Here is a 16535-nt window from a genome sequence, read left to right on the forward strand (position 1 = left end):
TGTCTACCTAAGTAAATGCTTTGGAATTTACATGTTTTGGTTGAAAACTGGCCGGAATTTAGAGGTTTTGACGGGAATATACAGGCTTTTTGCCGGAATCTGGTAGGAATCACCGATTTTTGGCTGGCCGACTAGGTCCGACTAGGCCCGACTAGCGATTAATGGACTGATTAACGAAAAATTACTCAGTTACTGGCCGACTAGCGATTAATCATTGACTAGTCGCCGCCTAATCGCGATTTTTACAACACTGATAGAAACCTCTTTACCGCATTTCGATTAAGCTCTCGCACATTTGGGTACGTTATGACTAATCTAATCTCATACCCGTTTATAAATATTTGACATGAAAATAGATGTATAGCACATCCAAAAAATTAACTAGTTTTTGTACACTTTAAGGTTACAAAATTAAGTAGTTTTTGTACACTCACTAGAAGCAGCCTCTCTATTTATACGGGGTAGAGGTAAGGCTGTCTATATCTAACCCTTCTCAGACCCTAACTTAGCTTTGCTATGGGTGGGATCTACCGATTATGATGATGATGCTGATTATCTATCAAAAGGTTATTTTTAGCCTCGTTTCACATAAGAGAGCGTTGTGAGTGCCACTCATGTTTTAATCTTTCGGATCCTATAAATTTGTTGAACCAAGGTTCAATCCAGACGAACAAAACCAAATAACCAAAACTAAAGCGTACCAAATCAACAAGAATATATCGGCTTCGACGTCTTTTACAACCAGAAGTGAACCCACTCAACCAAACTTAAAACTCAAACCACACTACCGTATACTTATGGTTTGTTATGGTAGTTACTGATAGATGAAAGTACGAGGGTTCATTCTTGTAAATATTTCAAAGTAGGACTGTAGTATGAACTTCGTCAAGTACGATAGCAATAATTGTAGTCATTCGCTTGTAATTGTTAGCTTATAACAAGGGATTAGCGTATAGAGGTCATACTTGTAAACGATTCAAAGTAGGGGACTATAGTACGAACTTTGTCAACTACAATAACAAAATTGTAGTCATTAGCTTGTAACGGGAGATTAGAGCATTTAAACCCAATCATAAATGATCAATATATAGAATCACCGGGGTAACCCCTTACCCAAAAAAAAAAACTCTAATTGCGTGTTGTCAGAAAAATGCTACACAAATCGGTCATATTACTGGTAAGTATAGACATCATTCAATTATGCCAAAAGGACACGAATCAGTTGTGATGAACCTTAAAAGATGACACGCATTCTAGTCCTGATCTTCTTCATCTTCGTCAAAATCCTTAATCTTCACATCAGCATCTTCTCCGAATTGAATGCAGTTGTCAATTTGTGAAAGAACATATTGTATGCTGTAAACAAGTTAAAGAAAGGCCACACTAATTTAATAACCAATATATTAAATAGAATTAAAATAACTAATAACTATATAAAGAGATACAAAACTGCAAGCTCACATGCTATAAAGATTATTAAGTATATGATAATTTACCTGCTTTCTTTCCTTAAATCAAGTGGCACAAAACTCACCATGCTATACTGATCCACCTGGAACACCATAAAAGTTTGCGATTATATTAAAATTCAAATACGTGTTTATTATTTTATAAAACGGAGAATTTAGAACTCACCAATTCGATTAAGGCTTTATTAAGCTTTTGAAATTGAGGACCCATGCGCTGATTCAGTTCTGCCAGCAGAGTCTGAGGCTCTGGGTTCAAGTAACTAATATATAAATGAGAAGTTAGTTTGATTACAACTGAAATATAATAAAATAATATTGTAATTAAGATAGAAACTAACTAACTCTTCGATGTCTCTTTTTCGAGTCACGAGGTCCATTTTCGAGAGGATGTTAACATGAGGTAATTCAAGTTGAACCATTGCGGAGAGTGAAGCCATACAACCACTAATAAACTTCGTCACATCCGTAATAAACTAGAGTACAAATAGTTAACGAGTGATAAGCAAAATCATATTATTTTAATGATAATCAAGATTTATTAATGAATGGTTTTTGAGGTTTTATGCATTGTAAATACACTTGGGCAACTAGGTCACATTTAACGCTTTTCCTTTTAAGCTAACTTTATTTATTGATTTTATATGTTTTGACCCGTTGGAGATAACCCATAACCCGATTTGACCCATTAAAAGGAAACGGGTACCAATGAATTATGAATAAATAAAAAAACAAAAGCAAGTACAAACCTGAGAATCAAGCAAGTAGACAGCACAAACATTGAAATTCTTACGCTGCAAATGCTCAACAAAATTTTTAAGAACCGGAACATGAGAAAAGAGTTCTATCTGACCTGTAAAATGTAACAATTTAAAATAAAAATACTAATATTATACATATCCGTATCGTTGTTAATGTTTCCTTTGTTAATTTCTATAGATTTAAATATGGTTTGTTGCTAATATAAAAGCCATATTAAGGGGACTAGGGGTGGTTTACTAGTGATAGAATCTATCACTCCCACTATCCAATCAAGTCATGCCATGTGTACAACCAATATTCTATCACTAGTGATAGAAATGTAGGAGGGTGGTATCACTAGTGATGGGATTCCAATGTACAAGTATTAATACCCAATGTATAAGTTAATACACATTCATTGATCAAGTTCAACGCGTTATACGTTTAACGCGTTTTCTTATTAACGCGTGATGTGTAGGGGGGGCGGCCGTGTATAACGGCGTTGAAATCTTATAACGCGTGATCAAATCTCCCACCCCGGGTCCTCTAAGCGATACCCGGGCAGTCAAATACTAGATAATCATCTTCCATGAAATTTTCCAGCTCTTCGTTTAACCACTCGTCCAGATTTTCTTCAAGATGTCTAATTAGTGAGATTTAAGGAGTTCAAAATTGTAGTTTACCCGAGATAAATTATAAATATAACCTAAGTTGACCCATATAATGATAAACGAGTCAAAATCGCAGCCTCAAAAAATATTTTTTAAAATAAAACACAGTGAAAACAAGTGGGAAGGATACTCCATGCAATACAAAAGACCGCCGTTTGGACCAAGTCCAAGCTCTTCCATAACATCATCCAAAGATATAAATATCGGTGATATATCGGTTATATCGGTGATATATCGGTCCCTTAGTAAAATATCGGTGTCAAACAGCACCAAGACTCGATCAACCACCGGTCCAACTAGCCCGGCAACAATGAATGCCTAGACACACTTAATGCAATGTAACAGAAAAATAAAAAGAGAGAGGGAACAATCTCATAGTAAGCGTATAACTCCAAAGAAGATCAGAGCTGTAACCTTCTAGGGTTAGAAGCTACAGATCGAAAGAAAACCACTAAGAGATACTAGTTAGTTTGCTCTGGAATTAACTCCAAGATTCACAGAAGATGTTCAAAAAGCAAACCCTAAATTAGGGTTTCACTTCCTGGATCTTCGATCAAGCACAGCTCCCAAGATACTCCAGATTAATACCAATATTACCCCAAACAAGGTTCCTGAGTTGAGTAATCCTAAATACTCAATAGACCTGGCAAACGGGTCGGGTCGGTTCATGGGTCGAAACGGGTTGAGGTCGAAACGGGTCAAGTAAAAAAGGGTTGTTTTGGTTCGGGTCAAAACGGGTTCGGGTCGGAACAGGTTCGGGTCAGAGCGGTTTCGGGTCAGAACGGGTTTCGGGTCGGGTCGGGTTGGTAAAAAAAATGTTTTTTTAAAGGTGATTGTACATCAAAGGACAATCTTATCGGGTTAAAACGGGTCCGAATTGGTAACCTTCGAATAATATACTTTAATTATTAAAAACCAATATTCTTTTTTTATTTGGATTAAGATCCACTGTTTGTTTCCCTTCTTCTCTATTTTATGTTAACTTACTTCAAATAAGATCTTTTAAATGAATTTCGCAAGAATAATAAAACCCTCCAATCTACATTCTACGCTATAATCGTTTTGTTATTAAGATAAACAGAACATTGTCTACCTAAGTAAATGCTTTGGCTTTACATGATCGAAATAAGGTGCGAAATCACTTGTAAATAGGCATTCAAAAAGTGATACATCATGTCATGGGCGGATTATAAGGCTTGGGGCTGGACATCCACGAGAAGAAACCCATCTCTAAAAACTTTTTTTTTTAAATTCCTAGATTCGTCACCACATCTTTACAAAGAAACATAAGATAGATAAAAATGAACGAGAGCGACATACACAGGCTGTAAAAATAAATACATGTTCAGCATTATGTTGTTCTTCCATCTATACTCATATTGATGCATTTTTCTATTTTTCAATGGGGACAACATTTGAAGTCTTCAATTGTGAGATGATACGTATGTTGGCACAGGGCTGGCCCAGAGCATGTGCCGGGTGGGCGATCACTTTGGGCCCAAATCGAAATAGGGCCCAATATATATATCTTAAAAAAATTTTGTATGTTTTAAAAAAAATCTTAAAGGGTCTGAATTTATGAACCAAATTTTTTTATCTCGCAGAGGGCCAAATTATTATTGTTATCTTTTTTTTTTTTTTTGTGATTTTCAGAAACGGCCCTATGTTGGCATGTACTTGGACAACATTGAAACATTTAACCATACAAACACTAGGCCTTTAACTCCTTTATACATAGTAGTGTGTCTTCGAGTATTCAACCTTGCTTTTGTCGAATCCCAAATGAACGGATTATGTGTCTGTTGTCGGGGATTCACTAGCGTTCACCAACCTACAAAAGAGAACACCGTTAGCCTCGTCACAGAAAGCCCGGGGGGAGGGGGGGAGGATCCGTGACCAAGCTCCGGCGTTATAGTTGAGATCTCAGAATTGAATGTTAGAATTCAGTGTCCTTTAAAGACTTTTCTCAGTTTCTTGTTCGTGGTGATCTTCTCTCTTGCTTATATGAATGGAACTCTTCATACGAGGCATGTGCCTTTCTGCCTGAGACCACTAGATACCTTTTCGGACAATAAGAATGTCCGGGTATTACTCAGAGGGTTGTGTTGGGGTTGAACTTTGTTTAATCAGATCATCATCATCATTCTGATGATGTAAACGCTTGTTGACAGCGGACATACTTGACATACTTGAACAAACAATAACGAATGAATGGACAAACAATTATCGGAAAGATTGAATGTCTTGGTGCCGGTTAATGTTGCCGGTCCTTACATTTATATACTTAGCAAATTATGGCGGTTAATTGAGGCGGGAAAACTGTCATAGGCAGTTTCGAATATACCCGCTTATTATACCCACCATAACTTATCATTATGATCCGAGTTCTAGCTAATACGAATATAAGTACATATACATATCATAAATTAAGTTTAATCGTTTCTTCTAATACTTCCCCCTAAACTTAATTACGTTTGGTAACACCCTTAAGAACACTTGCATTTGCTTCTTCAACAGCTTTTCTTGCATGATCAAAGTTGAATTTTCTTCTTTTCTTGTGTGCATTCCATGCTCCTTCCCAACTGTTTTCAGCATACAGCGCATAGGATTCCATTCCAGTTACCTCCTTGATTTCTTCAGCACTTGTGCTCCTTCCGAGACTGCATTCAGGTACATCTTCCCTTCCCTTCATTCTTTCTGAGTTGTTGGCTCTTGTTTGCACGTCTTTAAACTTGTAATAATATACTAGGATATCTAAATACATGGCATAAACGGTCCGCATGTATTCACCATCCTTGTATTCAAAGCCCATGTCTTTAGCGATAATCGGCCAGAGATTATCTTCGGTTACACTGTTATAACCACCATCCCGTTCCACAATCATGTACAGACTCAGCAAGTCTACTTTTCTGTTCTCGGTCATCACCGGTGGCATTGGCCTTGTGGTTATACCCAGGAAAGTTATAACAAACCAAGACACCATTTCGTCGAACTTCTTTTCTAGTTCATACTTGTAATGGAACACAAACTTGCCATCCTCTAACATATTTAACAGATTTACACAATCTTTGAAATCATTGAATTCCAAAGCCCTTATAATCATCACACTCCAATCCGTTTCATCGGAGGAAACGTGTAAATCTTCAAAATAGGAATTAAGGTATTCCTCTTTGTATTTTTCATTTACATCATTCAACCTTATCACCTTTTGTTTTTCTTTTAGGCCTAATTCATCTTCCTTCGACAGCCCCGTTATTTCGTTTACAGTGTTATTGATAGGAGATGAGAACATAGGAAATATTTTGCAAGTATCTCCATCCTTTTTAACCGTAAATCCTTGCATTGTTAACTGATTTAGACTGAGTACGTTTCTATCTAATTCCGGTGTGTATAAGACACCCTGAATCAACAACCTTTCATTATTGGACTTGACTTCTACAACCCCTATGCCCCGCATAAACAGGAAATCGTTTTCCCCCGAGTTGGTTTCAACCCCCACTAAATGTTTTATACGCTTGAAAACATTTAGATTACCGGCATAGTGTTGTGTAAATGAAAGACTAACATACCATATGTCTCCCCATGTACCGCCCTCTGATCCTGTCACTATCATCTCGTTCCTTTCTTCTACAGATTCCCTTTGTTTTCGTATCCCTGCATTTACCGCTTGAGAGACAAGTTGTGTGTTTTCATCATTTTCCTTTGATTTGCAGTCGTATATGAAGTGGCCTGGACGATGACAGTAATAACACAATTTTGTCCGATGATTTCTCTTTTGCAGTCTGGTTTCTTCATCTTGACAGTGTTGGCATGGAAGGGTTGTCACCGTGGCTCTGATACCACATGTTGGGGTTGAACTTTGTTTAATCAGATCATCATCATCATTCTGATGATGTAAACGCTTGTTGACAGCGGACATACTTGACATACTTGAACAAACAATAACGAATGAATGGACAAACAATTATCGGAAAGATTGAATGTCTTGGTGCCGGTTAGGTCCTTACATTTATATACTTAGCAAATTATGGCGGTTAATTGAGGCGGGAAAACTGTCATAGGCAGTTTCGAATATACCCGCTTATTATACCCACCATAACTTATCATTATGATCCGAGTTCTAGCTAATACGAATATAAGTACATATACATATCATAAATTAAGTTTAATCGTTTCTTCTAATAGGTTGTTTCCTCTGCAGGATCTTCTGGGATCCCCACATTTAATATTATGCTTCGCCTTTAAAAAAACCACCCATTCCTTGCAGGGACAAGTCGTTAGCACAACCGGCGGTCTTTGGAGCATTCAATGTAAAGGAATAGTCACATCACACATGCTCTGCCGGAACAGTGTTCTGATACTCCGGGCGTGAGCGGGAAAAGTGAATGCCTTTGACCAAGTTATCTTAAGGCTAGTGATAGGAATCATAATCAGGTTTATAGTTAATTGTCATTTGTCTATTCTAGAAGGGGGTTAAGTGCAACTTATAATTCTATGAATAGGAATAAATGAGGTCATGATAGGTAGGAAGAAGTTTGTTAGATCAATTAGGGCTCCTGCATTTGTGCAGTGAGAGAGGGCTAGGCCCTGGGAACACTTATGTGTTAGCTATCTTTGTATTATCTTCTTCGTATCAATTTCAATTCCAATCTATATTCCTATTAATCAGAATCGGATCTCTATCAGCTAGTTAGTAAAAATGCTATTGTGGGCTTGGGCCCAACATCCAGTTGAGGTCAACAAGCCCAGACTAGGGAGACCACTAGATGACCCTCGTCGTCATCTTCTTTTATTGGATGACCATGCATCTATCAAAGTCATGACGTGCTCGGTGAGCCTAAGGGACAAAAGCTGTTGTGGAATGGAGGTAATAGCTTTGTCTTGATTCTACTAAATAAGCTTAAGGCTTGTGATTGAAAATATGAAGTTAATGAATGACTTCAACAAAAAATTTAAAAAAAGATATTTTTCACCAACTTCATTGCAGTAACGAGTGAGATAACAAAACAGTCGCATTAATTTAAGATTCACCACATCAATTACAAATAAAACAAAAATACATGGTTACACTATGAAAGCATGTAATACTAAAGAGAATTACAATGCATGTTGACTTTCATGTGGCATGCTCTAAAAACCAGGGATAAACTGATCAAACTACGTAAACTTTCCAGGGATAAATTGATCAAACTACGTACACTACTAGATCAATTTGTGACTCGGGTCGAAAAGGGCATTCTATCTTTCTTTTCTATTCGCTCATGATCTGGCTTGGTCGACCCAATCATGATTTGAAGGATGGGACCTTTTCTCGAACTCGAAAAATCCTGCCGACATACGGGCATTCTTTTTTGTACCTTATACACTGCCCAGGAAAAAAGAAATCTAGGCCGTCTCAAAAGCCATTTTTGGAACGTTTTTGAGCTCATGTGTGTGTGTGTGTGTGAGAGAGAGAGAGAGAGAGAGAGAGGAAACACCGCCTAATGTAGAGGAAAAGAGAGTATGAGAACAAACTTCGTCGAGGTTCAATAGAAGAGTTTATGAGAACAAACTTCGTCGAGGTTCAGTAGAAGAGTTTATGAGAACAAACGCCGCCCCTCAAATTATGTTAGTAATGGGAGGAAAGAGGAGGTGAGTACGAGCACGAGCACATGTTTAGCTTAGAGGGGCAGCCTCTGGACATGGGTGACGCTTATTCGATTTTGAGAGCATCCCTCGAGATGCTCTTATTGTATATCAACGAGTTCACGCCAACCTACACGTTGCGGCGGGATGTTGATTATTAATGTCTTTTGTATTGCTATATGAGATGCGAAACGTTTTAAGTTTCTGCAAAACATTTTTTTCATTTTGCCTAACTCTAGCCTACAACCCCATACTAAAGCATAAGAAACAAATTTATAACATATGTGTATCTTTTATGATAAATAAAATAACAGAAAAGAAAATGATAAATAACGAAAATGACTAACGTGTTTTTTTTTTTTTTTTTTTTTTGCAAATTAATGCATTTAATCGATCATTCATTGCGAACCAGCATGAGTACATATTAAAAAAAATACCATTTCATTTGTTTATTTTCAAGGTGATTCTTTTTTTTTTTTATAACCAACATGAGTGTTCATAAACCGACATTCCGTTTCTTTGAAAAGGTGCATCACTTTGAGTGTTCGACACACACCAATTTTGTTTTGAACCAACATGAATCATGAAAAAGTCGCATCGCTTCGACAAAGAAATTATTTGTTTTGAACCAACATGATTTATATACATCGCAACTTTTCAAAGGGTTGCCGGATCAATATCGCAACGGTTAGAAAAGGCACCATCCATGCCTATATAAGTTCAACCGCTTCCTTGTATCATTTCAACCGGCGCAACTTTTAAACCAAAGGGACATAATCCAAGTTGGTAAGTCTCTCTCTCTCTCTTTATATATATATATATATATAGAGTAAGGTTAACATACAAAAAGCCTTATCATAAATCACGTAGGAGACAATGGTAACCGTTGGATCAGGGGTATAATCACGCATGGGACCACATAATCACGTATGGGACCACATAATCACGCATGGGACCACATAATCACGCATGAGACTATAATCACGCACGTTCTATGATAATAACGCACGTTATATTTTTTGTCATGTATGTTAATGTAGGTTAAGCCCTGAAGTACATTATACTTTCTCTATATATATATGTATATATGATTTCATGCGGTGAATCGCTATCGCTATCAAAAGTAACTTTCAAATTTGGTTCAATTGATTTAGTCATATGATTCTTTCATAATTTCCGTATTTCCTTATTGAATCTGCGTTCCTATATACCCCCAATAATATAACCCAGATTTCCATACCTTATATAAAACTGAAGAGTTAACAACAGAATGATAACGTCATTGTTTAAAGAATTCTTAATTTTTATGTATGTGTGTTTGTGGACAGGGAGATAGAATTGGGGGAGAGTGAGGACAACAAATTTAATGGTAAAATGATAAGTATAATCGAACGAAAAATCATTGAAGGATGAAGAAGAAAAATGAAACTGTAAGATTGTGAACTTGTTCGTATGGAAATGAAGAAGTGTGAGAAAGAAAAGTAGATTTTGAAAGGATTTTGGTTGCAGTTATGGTATTATCGATGGGATAATAGAAATGAAATATATATATAAAATATAAATGTTTGATATTTGTATATGTACGAAGAGGTGTGTGCGAAGCGGTACGAAGGGGATGGAAATTAAATGTTAGTTGCGCGAAGGGGAATTAAATGTTAGTTGCGCGAAGGGGTGGGAGTGAATTGTTGGTGACCGTAGTTGCTTTTTGTAGTCATATATAATATAAAAAACCTTAATCATATTCGATTTCTTCACATATTTTACATACAATTAAAACAGAAAAGTCTATTAAAAAACATGTTCAACTGAATTAAACATCTCAAATCAAACTAAATTAAACCTCTCAAATCATTCAAAGTGTGAGAGTAAGTGTAACGGTTTTAGTTAAAATGGTTTGTTAAAACTTAAAAGTGTCACAAGACTATGTCACATAGTAAAAGCAATCAACATTAATTTAGTTTGTATACAGTTTAACCAAACCTACATCAACCAACGACGATTCTAAATAGGAACCAGGCTTAAGGTGTTATTGACGGCTTGCTGCCGCTCTTGAATCAAGCATAACTCTATCAAGGATTATTACAGAACACAAAAAATTATGATGAAATAAAAGATCATTAACTCATGCGAACCCGCTCTGTTTTACCTATTCAAAAGTGAACAAACTGAAATAACTTGATCTTACCGTACGCCAAATTATCAGAACGCGACAAATTACAGCGTCCTCATTTGTAACTCTGAGAAACCTCCCAAACCAGCTTATCCATAAATTGGCATTTTCTGTTGAATCCCCATCCAGGGTTGCTCTGCATTTTAGTTTTAGACATCAGGTCCATTAGTAACTGAATAAAACACAGACCGACTTGTTTTGATGCAAATAGGTTTGACTCGTATGATAGAAAAATGGTCAAAGTAGGTTTTATTATTCCATATATAAATTAGTAACTTTCTTGTGCATCATGACTTGTATCCCATGCTTGGAGACTTTTTCAAAAAAAAAAAAAAAAAAAAAAAAAAAAAAAAAACTTGATGTTCCACTTTCAACCTTAAAGTTTTATCTTTTACATTTTAACCCATTTGAAGTTTTTACTTTTAACTCAAACTTTTTTCTTCTTTTGTAATTTAACACAACACTATATTATTTACAACTTTGGTCCCCCATACTTTTTATCTTTCGCAAGTTTTTCGTTTTACGTTTCGTTCTAAATTTTGCGAGTTAACTTGTCATAGCGTGCATGTGAGGTTCAACGTTTTTGCTCTATTTTTCCATATTTGACAGACTCGTCGCCAATGTTTTAAAAACCGTTTTTTTATTCATACCGTGTTAGGCTCTAAAATGGTTCAACCGGTTGAACCGGGTTGTACCGAGCGGTTCAACCGGGTCATTAGTTAACACTATAATTCCATAAAATACAAATAAATCTAAAAAACAATCCAATCTTGATTAAGATTTATATAACTGATTATGGTTTTATCTAAAAACAATTGTTTTCTTGTAAAATGTTATACATTTTTAAGAGCATTTTTATTACTTATAAACAATATTACATTAGATGATGTGAGTAACAATTTCAATAGCGATTAAAACTAGGTTAATTACCAACAATTGAAAGTCGGTATTACCTTAATATCGTATTTTTTTATAATTAAAAATATCAAATTTTAAGATAACGCAAACCGGTTCAATGGTTTGGACCGGTAGAACCGGATTTACCGGCGGTACATAAGACATACCGTATTTGGGTTTTATCGGCCTTTATCGTACCGGGCACGTGTCCGGTATCCGGTTTAACCGGTATAACCGGCCGGTTCATACCGGTATTTAAAACATTGCTCGTCGCAACGCGTCCATTTTTTCCCTTTTGAAAACTTCGCCGCAACGGGCGGGTCCTATATCGACTAAGTTATTATTTTCTACGTTTTACGTTTCTGGTTAATTTCTTCGCATTAACACACTGTAACGGGTGTGCGTGGTTCAACGATTTTAGTCTCCTTTTCGTTCAGTGTAATTTTTACCATTTTATCTATTTTATTTTTACGATGTTGAGAGTCGACGTCGTTGTGGCATTGGTGCTACTTGGCACGGTTTTACGAACGTTTTTAACCTATTAAATTTTTTACTAATATTTTGTTTCGGTTTACCCCTATACTTACTTTACTTAAAAACTATTTTTTACGTGCATATTTTTATGTACGGGTATGTATAACTATGATTTCTTCTACATTCCGACGTAAACTTTTTTATAGACGAGTCAGGTCAAATATAATACGTTTTCGTTTAAAGAAACTATTTTTACGTGCATATTTTTATATACCTTTTCGTATAAACTCAAGTTATTGTTCAATATGAATTCCATTTACTTTACGTTTGATCCAATGACAATGCTTATACAGGTTACACTGAGTTCAACTGGATACGTCGAAATGTGTGTTTTCATATGGTTAATGTATCGTATAACGTTTGAACTAATCCATTCAATGTTTACGATATACCCGCGCCGCAACGCGGGCGGGTCTTAACCCTAGTTTTACTAATTAAACGAATGACACTAAAATTTAGTCACTATATTAAAAAATGACTGACCTGTAGAGAAAGAACAGCTCTATCGGTAAAACGTTTTACGGACTGAGGTGCACTTGCAGGCAAAGTTTTTGCGACTCTTTCAAGTTCCTCCCCTTGTTTTTTAGCAGTTGACCTGTTTGGTCCACTATAATGATCTACAAGTTCTTTCATTAACGGGACATGCTTCATTGTCTCTTCCAAAACATCCTGAAATATTGGTGGATTCACCAATTACAAAAAAAAAAAAATCATTTAATGTCAGATCAGATGTTATGTGGCAGATAAATATAACGAAAATAGAATCTCGTGTCAGGTAATTTCTAAAAAATCAGCAAAAAGTGTATAGTTACCGGCTGAACATGTCACTCGTTGCTAGTTACTACAATAGGTAATAATATAAAGGGGAATTGGCCTTTAATAATCCCAACTAGACGTCATTGGCCATTGAAAGGTCCCACCTTTGAATATTCCCCATGCCAGTCCCACCTTTCACCTATTTTCCTCCACTGGTCCTCAGTTAAAAAAGCTTAACGGAGTTAAGTTGTTTTCTGAATTACAAACTGACGTATTAGGGCTTTGGATCAGAACGAGGATACGAGTCTATTGATGTAAAACTTACCTCGAAGCGATGCTCCAAACGACTTGATTTTTGTTAATTGGAAGTTTAAACACCCGAATTGAAGCACCGTTTTCATCGTTTGGAGCACAATTTCAAGGTAAGTTTTACAGCATTCAACTTGTATCCTCGTTCTAATCAAAAACCCTAAAACGTCAGCTTGTAATTCAGAAAAAAACTTAACTCCGTTAAGTTTTTTTAACTGAAGACCGGTGGAGGAAAAATAAGTGAAAGGTGGGACCGGCATGAGGAATATTCAAAGGTGGGACTGGCAATGGCCAACGACGTCTAGTTGGGATTATTACAGGCCAATTCCCTTAATATAAACCTCTGCTGCTAAAATCAGCTATTTGCTACTTAGTTTCTATTTTACGCCTTCTTTTACGTTCGTTGCTAAAATCAGAAAAAGGTGTATAGTTAATTTTCTATCTGATGTTGTTAACTCTTAAAGGGTAAAGTCAAAGTCACCCAAAAGTGTACCTATAAGCATGGTTGTAAAAATCCCGACTAGGCACCGATTAATCCCCGATTAATCTCGATTAATTACAATTAATCCCGATTATATCCGATTAATCCCCGGTTAATCTCAATTAATCGCCAGTCCTCACCTCACCGACCGACTAGCGATTTCTACAACCATGCCTATAAGCGTACAGATGAAACCATATATGAATCAATATTAGAACTAGAACATAGAGGTTTGTTTTCAAGTAGCGGAAATTGAGGTAGAACGTTGACTAAGCACTAACCTGCCATTCTTTTTCAGTTTGAATGTTTTCATAAGCCATTAAAAATGGCTTCATTTTCTCAAGTGCATCTCGAAGAGGAACGGGTGGTGTCTCGTCAATGTCGGGATTAGAATCAAACTCAGCCATCAAGTATTCCGGTTCACATTCCAACTGTAGGCATTAACGATAACGCAAGTTAGTTACAATTAAACATGTTACCAAACAATACTTCATATTATTTTATAACTAAAATACCATAAGATTGGTATGCATAGCATCAACATAAGCATCTTCTTCAGGTGAAGGTAAAACGTTCGCACCAGCTTCTTCAAACGCTTGAACCAACATATCCATTTTTTCGTCCCCGAGATATTTTCTCAGCTTCTCCTCGTTAGCTTTATCAGCCTCGGTTTCTGCCTCGTCTTCTTCATTGTCATCGTCATCACGATTCGACATCTGCCTACCCCTACCCCTGCCTCGCCCCCGCCCCCTATCACTAAACCGACCCCGTTGCCCTCTCCCGCCACCGTCACCTCTTGCCGCCACTCTAGATCCTCCTCGGGCCCCACCATCAATACCATTGTCATCCCTTGAAAGAACACTCTTTGCCTTGTTTACCGCCTCCTCTCTACTCATCTTAGGAGACGGGGCCCGCGGTTCTGCGGGTCGAGTTTCTTGGCCCACGGGTTTTCTAGGTCGAATATGGCGGTTAACTTCGTTAACCTTCTCACTAGCTTCATGTGTCATTGGTGGTGTGGGCCGTCCACGGCCCGCACCAGATAGAACCGACAAAATACCTGACGGGAGGTTACTCTTTTCTTGGTTCCCGGATCGATCTTCGGTTGGTGCTTTTGGCGGTAATGTTACGTCTCCTTCCTTGCGGAAGAATATCGGTTCCCTCGGTTTTAAACTTTCCTCAAACGGAGACGGTGGTGGTACGATGCCAGCGCCACGACCACGACCGGCGACACTACCGCCACTTGGCGGATCGGGAGAAGAAAATCGGGAAACGTTCGGAGGGGGCGGGAGCGGTTTGCCGCGACCATGACCAAGCGGGGCCCGAAACGGTGTCTCGTCATCGGGACGTGTTTCCTCACTCTCATTAGGTCCGGAGTTTACAAAACTGAATTTGGGGAAATCGGAGCCGCGGCCCCGACCTCTACCGCCACCACCACCACCGCTATTTCCTCCGGCGTGTGTGGAAAAGTCAAACGGTGAGGACAAGAGAAGAGCTTTTCTACTAGTGTGTCCGATAGCGGGGTGTGAAAGCTTTCCCAAGCTCCGTCTCATGGTTGATTAGTTGCAAATTCTGGAACAACATCAAGATACAGAATTAGTATAAATACTAGGCTTCTGGAGTTATTAAATCAAATAAATCAGAGTCTGAAATTAGTAAAGAGATGTAACACAATGGTCATGAAACTAAAATATGATAAAATTGATCATAAAACCCTAAAACAAGCACTGTAAAGACAATCACCTAGAATAAATTACATACAAATACATTCAATAATTAAAAAAAAAAAAGACAAAATATAAGATAGCCAAGAAAGAGGATACTGAACCCTAACCTACAGATGATCCAAAACTATCAATAAAGCATATGACCGATAAATGATTGAAAGTTAACTTTTTATGCAAATTCAATTCAAATGTAATAGAGAAGAAATGGTGGCTAATCGAAGCTTACCTGCTTGCAGGCTGATTGAACCTTACCTTCCTTCCCTGCGAATGAAAGAAGATCTGTCGTCGTCGGCTGTTTTTTAGGTTTAGAAGATGGAGGAGCGAACAGGGGAGATAGACAAGAGGATGAAGGCTGCTTTATTTTAGGGTTATTTTATTTTTAATTAGCCATGGCTCTCGTGATAAAAAAATTAATCTGTTTTTACCTGACATAGTTAAATTATTTTGAGTTTTTTTTTATTTACTCTCTCTTTCTTGTTAACATGATTTTCATTTGCAAAACATGGCTTCCATAAGACTATTCACTATGGTGATCAAACTCTCCAAACGGTTGCCATGTGGATAATAAGACAAAAAAACAAGCAATTTTTTAATTTAATAATTCATTATTTCTCACAACCAGGTTGTGTACACAACCCAAGGTTGCAACCACTTATATTAATATTTAATTATTTTTTTTGTCTTTTTCCTTGCAAATAATAACTATAATTCATTTTTATTTAATAAAATATTAGTTTAGGTTTGGTTGTGATTGTGGGTGAAAATTTGAATTGGGTTGTGTTGTATAGGTGGAAGAAAGAGAAATTAGTATTTTATTGAAATATTGGGTTGGGTTGGGTTGTGATAGTGGATAGTCTAAGCCACTTCCTTCTTCAGATTCCTTCTTCAGATGAGGTTCTTATTTCCGTAAAGTGTTGTATAAGAAAACGGTAAGAATCCCACAAATCGTATGTGAAATCAAAGTTGCAGTCAATCAAACCAATTGATGCGCATTATTAACGAACAAACAATAATCAAACAAGGGTTTTTCTAGGGCTTGAATTCATTGTGTCGAAGCCGCTATAATTATACATATAGTAGTGTTATAGAACTGAAATGGGTTGCAACAACTCATCAAGAAACAACAAAAATATAAAGAATAAAGAAATCAAACAATGAAGA

General features: G+C 37.0%; 2 protein-coding genes across 3 annotated transcripts; both read right to left on the reverse strand.

The window, feature by feature from the left end:
* Positions 1-1187: 1187 nt before the first annotated feature.
* Positions 1188-4246, reverse strand: LOC110944068 (GPN-loop GTPase 3). Its single transcript, XM_022185789.2, has 8 exons — positions 4220-4246; positions 3009-3196; positions 2765-2850; positions 2216-2319; positions 1812-1942; positions 1636-1729; positions 1497-1552; positions 1188-1356 (listed from the first exon to the last, which is right to left on the reverse strand). The coding sequence occupies exons 1-8, from the start codon at positions 4244-4246 to the stop codon at positions 1254-1256; spliced, it is 789 nt and encodes a 262-aa protein (XP_022041481.1). The 3' UTR covers positions 1188-1253.
* Positions 4247-10429: 6183 nt separating this feature from the next.
* LOC110942076 lies at positions 10430-15759 on the reverse strand. Of its 2 annotated transcripts, none has more exons than XM_022183774.2 (5): positions 15601-15759; positions 14166-15219; positions 13932-14081; positions 12588-12773; positions 10430-10809 (listed from the first exon to the last, which is right to left on the reverse strand). In XM_022183774.2, the coding sequence occupies exons 2-5, from the start codon at positions 15198-15200 to the stop codon at positions 10729-10731; spliced, it is 1452 nt and encodes a 483-aa protein (XP_022039466.1). In that variant the 5' UTR covers positions 15201-15219; positions 15601-15759; the 3' UTR covers positions 10430-10728. The 2 variants fall into 2 exon arrangements, with proteins under 2 accessions (XP_022039466.1, XP_022039468.1); XM_022183776.2 differs by having other exon boundaries at positions 15627-15740.
* Positions 15760-16535: the final 776 nt, after the last annotated feature.

The sequence above is a fragment of the Helianthus annuus genome, chromosome 5 (genome assembly GCF_002127325.2).
Source record: "Helianthus annuus cultivar XRQ/B chromosome 5, HanXRQr2.0-SUNRISE, whole genome shotgun sequence".
Lineage (NCBI taxonomy): Eukaryota > Viridiplantae > Streptophyta > Magnoliopsida > Asterales > Asteraceae > Helianthus > Helianthus annuus.

Bases quoted from the DNA above. Each gene is read 5' to 3' on its own strand.
- LOC110942076 (XM_022183774.2), bottom strand. From the start codon at position 15,200: ATGAGACGGAGCTTGGGAAAGCTTTCACACCCCGCTATCGGACACACT. The intron at 14,082-14,165 runs GTATTTTAGTTA...TAATGCCTACAG, and splicing joins CTATGCATACCAATCTTATG to TTGGAATGTGAACCGGAATA. The intron at 10,810-12,587 runs GTCAGTCATTTT...ACTAAAATGCAG, and splicing joins GAGCTGTTCTTTCTCTACAG to AGCAACCCTGGATGGGGATT.
- LOC110944068 (XM_022185789.2), bottom strand. From the start codon at position 4,246: ATGGAAGAACAACATAATGCTGAACAT. The intron at 3,197-4,219 runs GTATTTATTTTT...AAGTGTGTCTAG, and splicing joins AACAACATAATGCTGAACAT to GCATTCATTGTTGCCGGGCT. The intron at 1,943-2,215 runs GTTTGTACTTGC...TTTGTACTCTAG, and splicing joins TCTACTTGCTTGATTCTCAG to TTTATTACGGATGTGACGAA.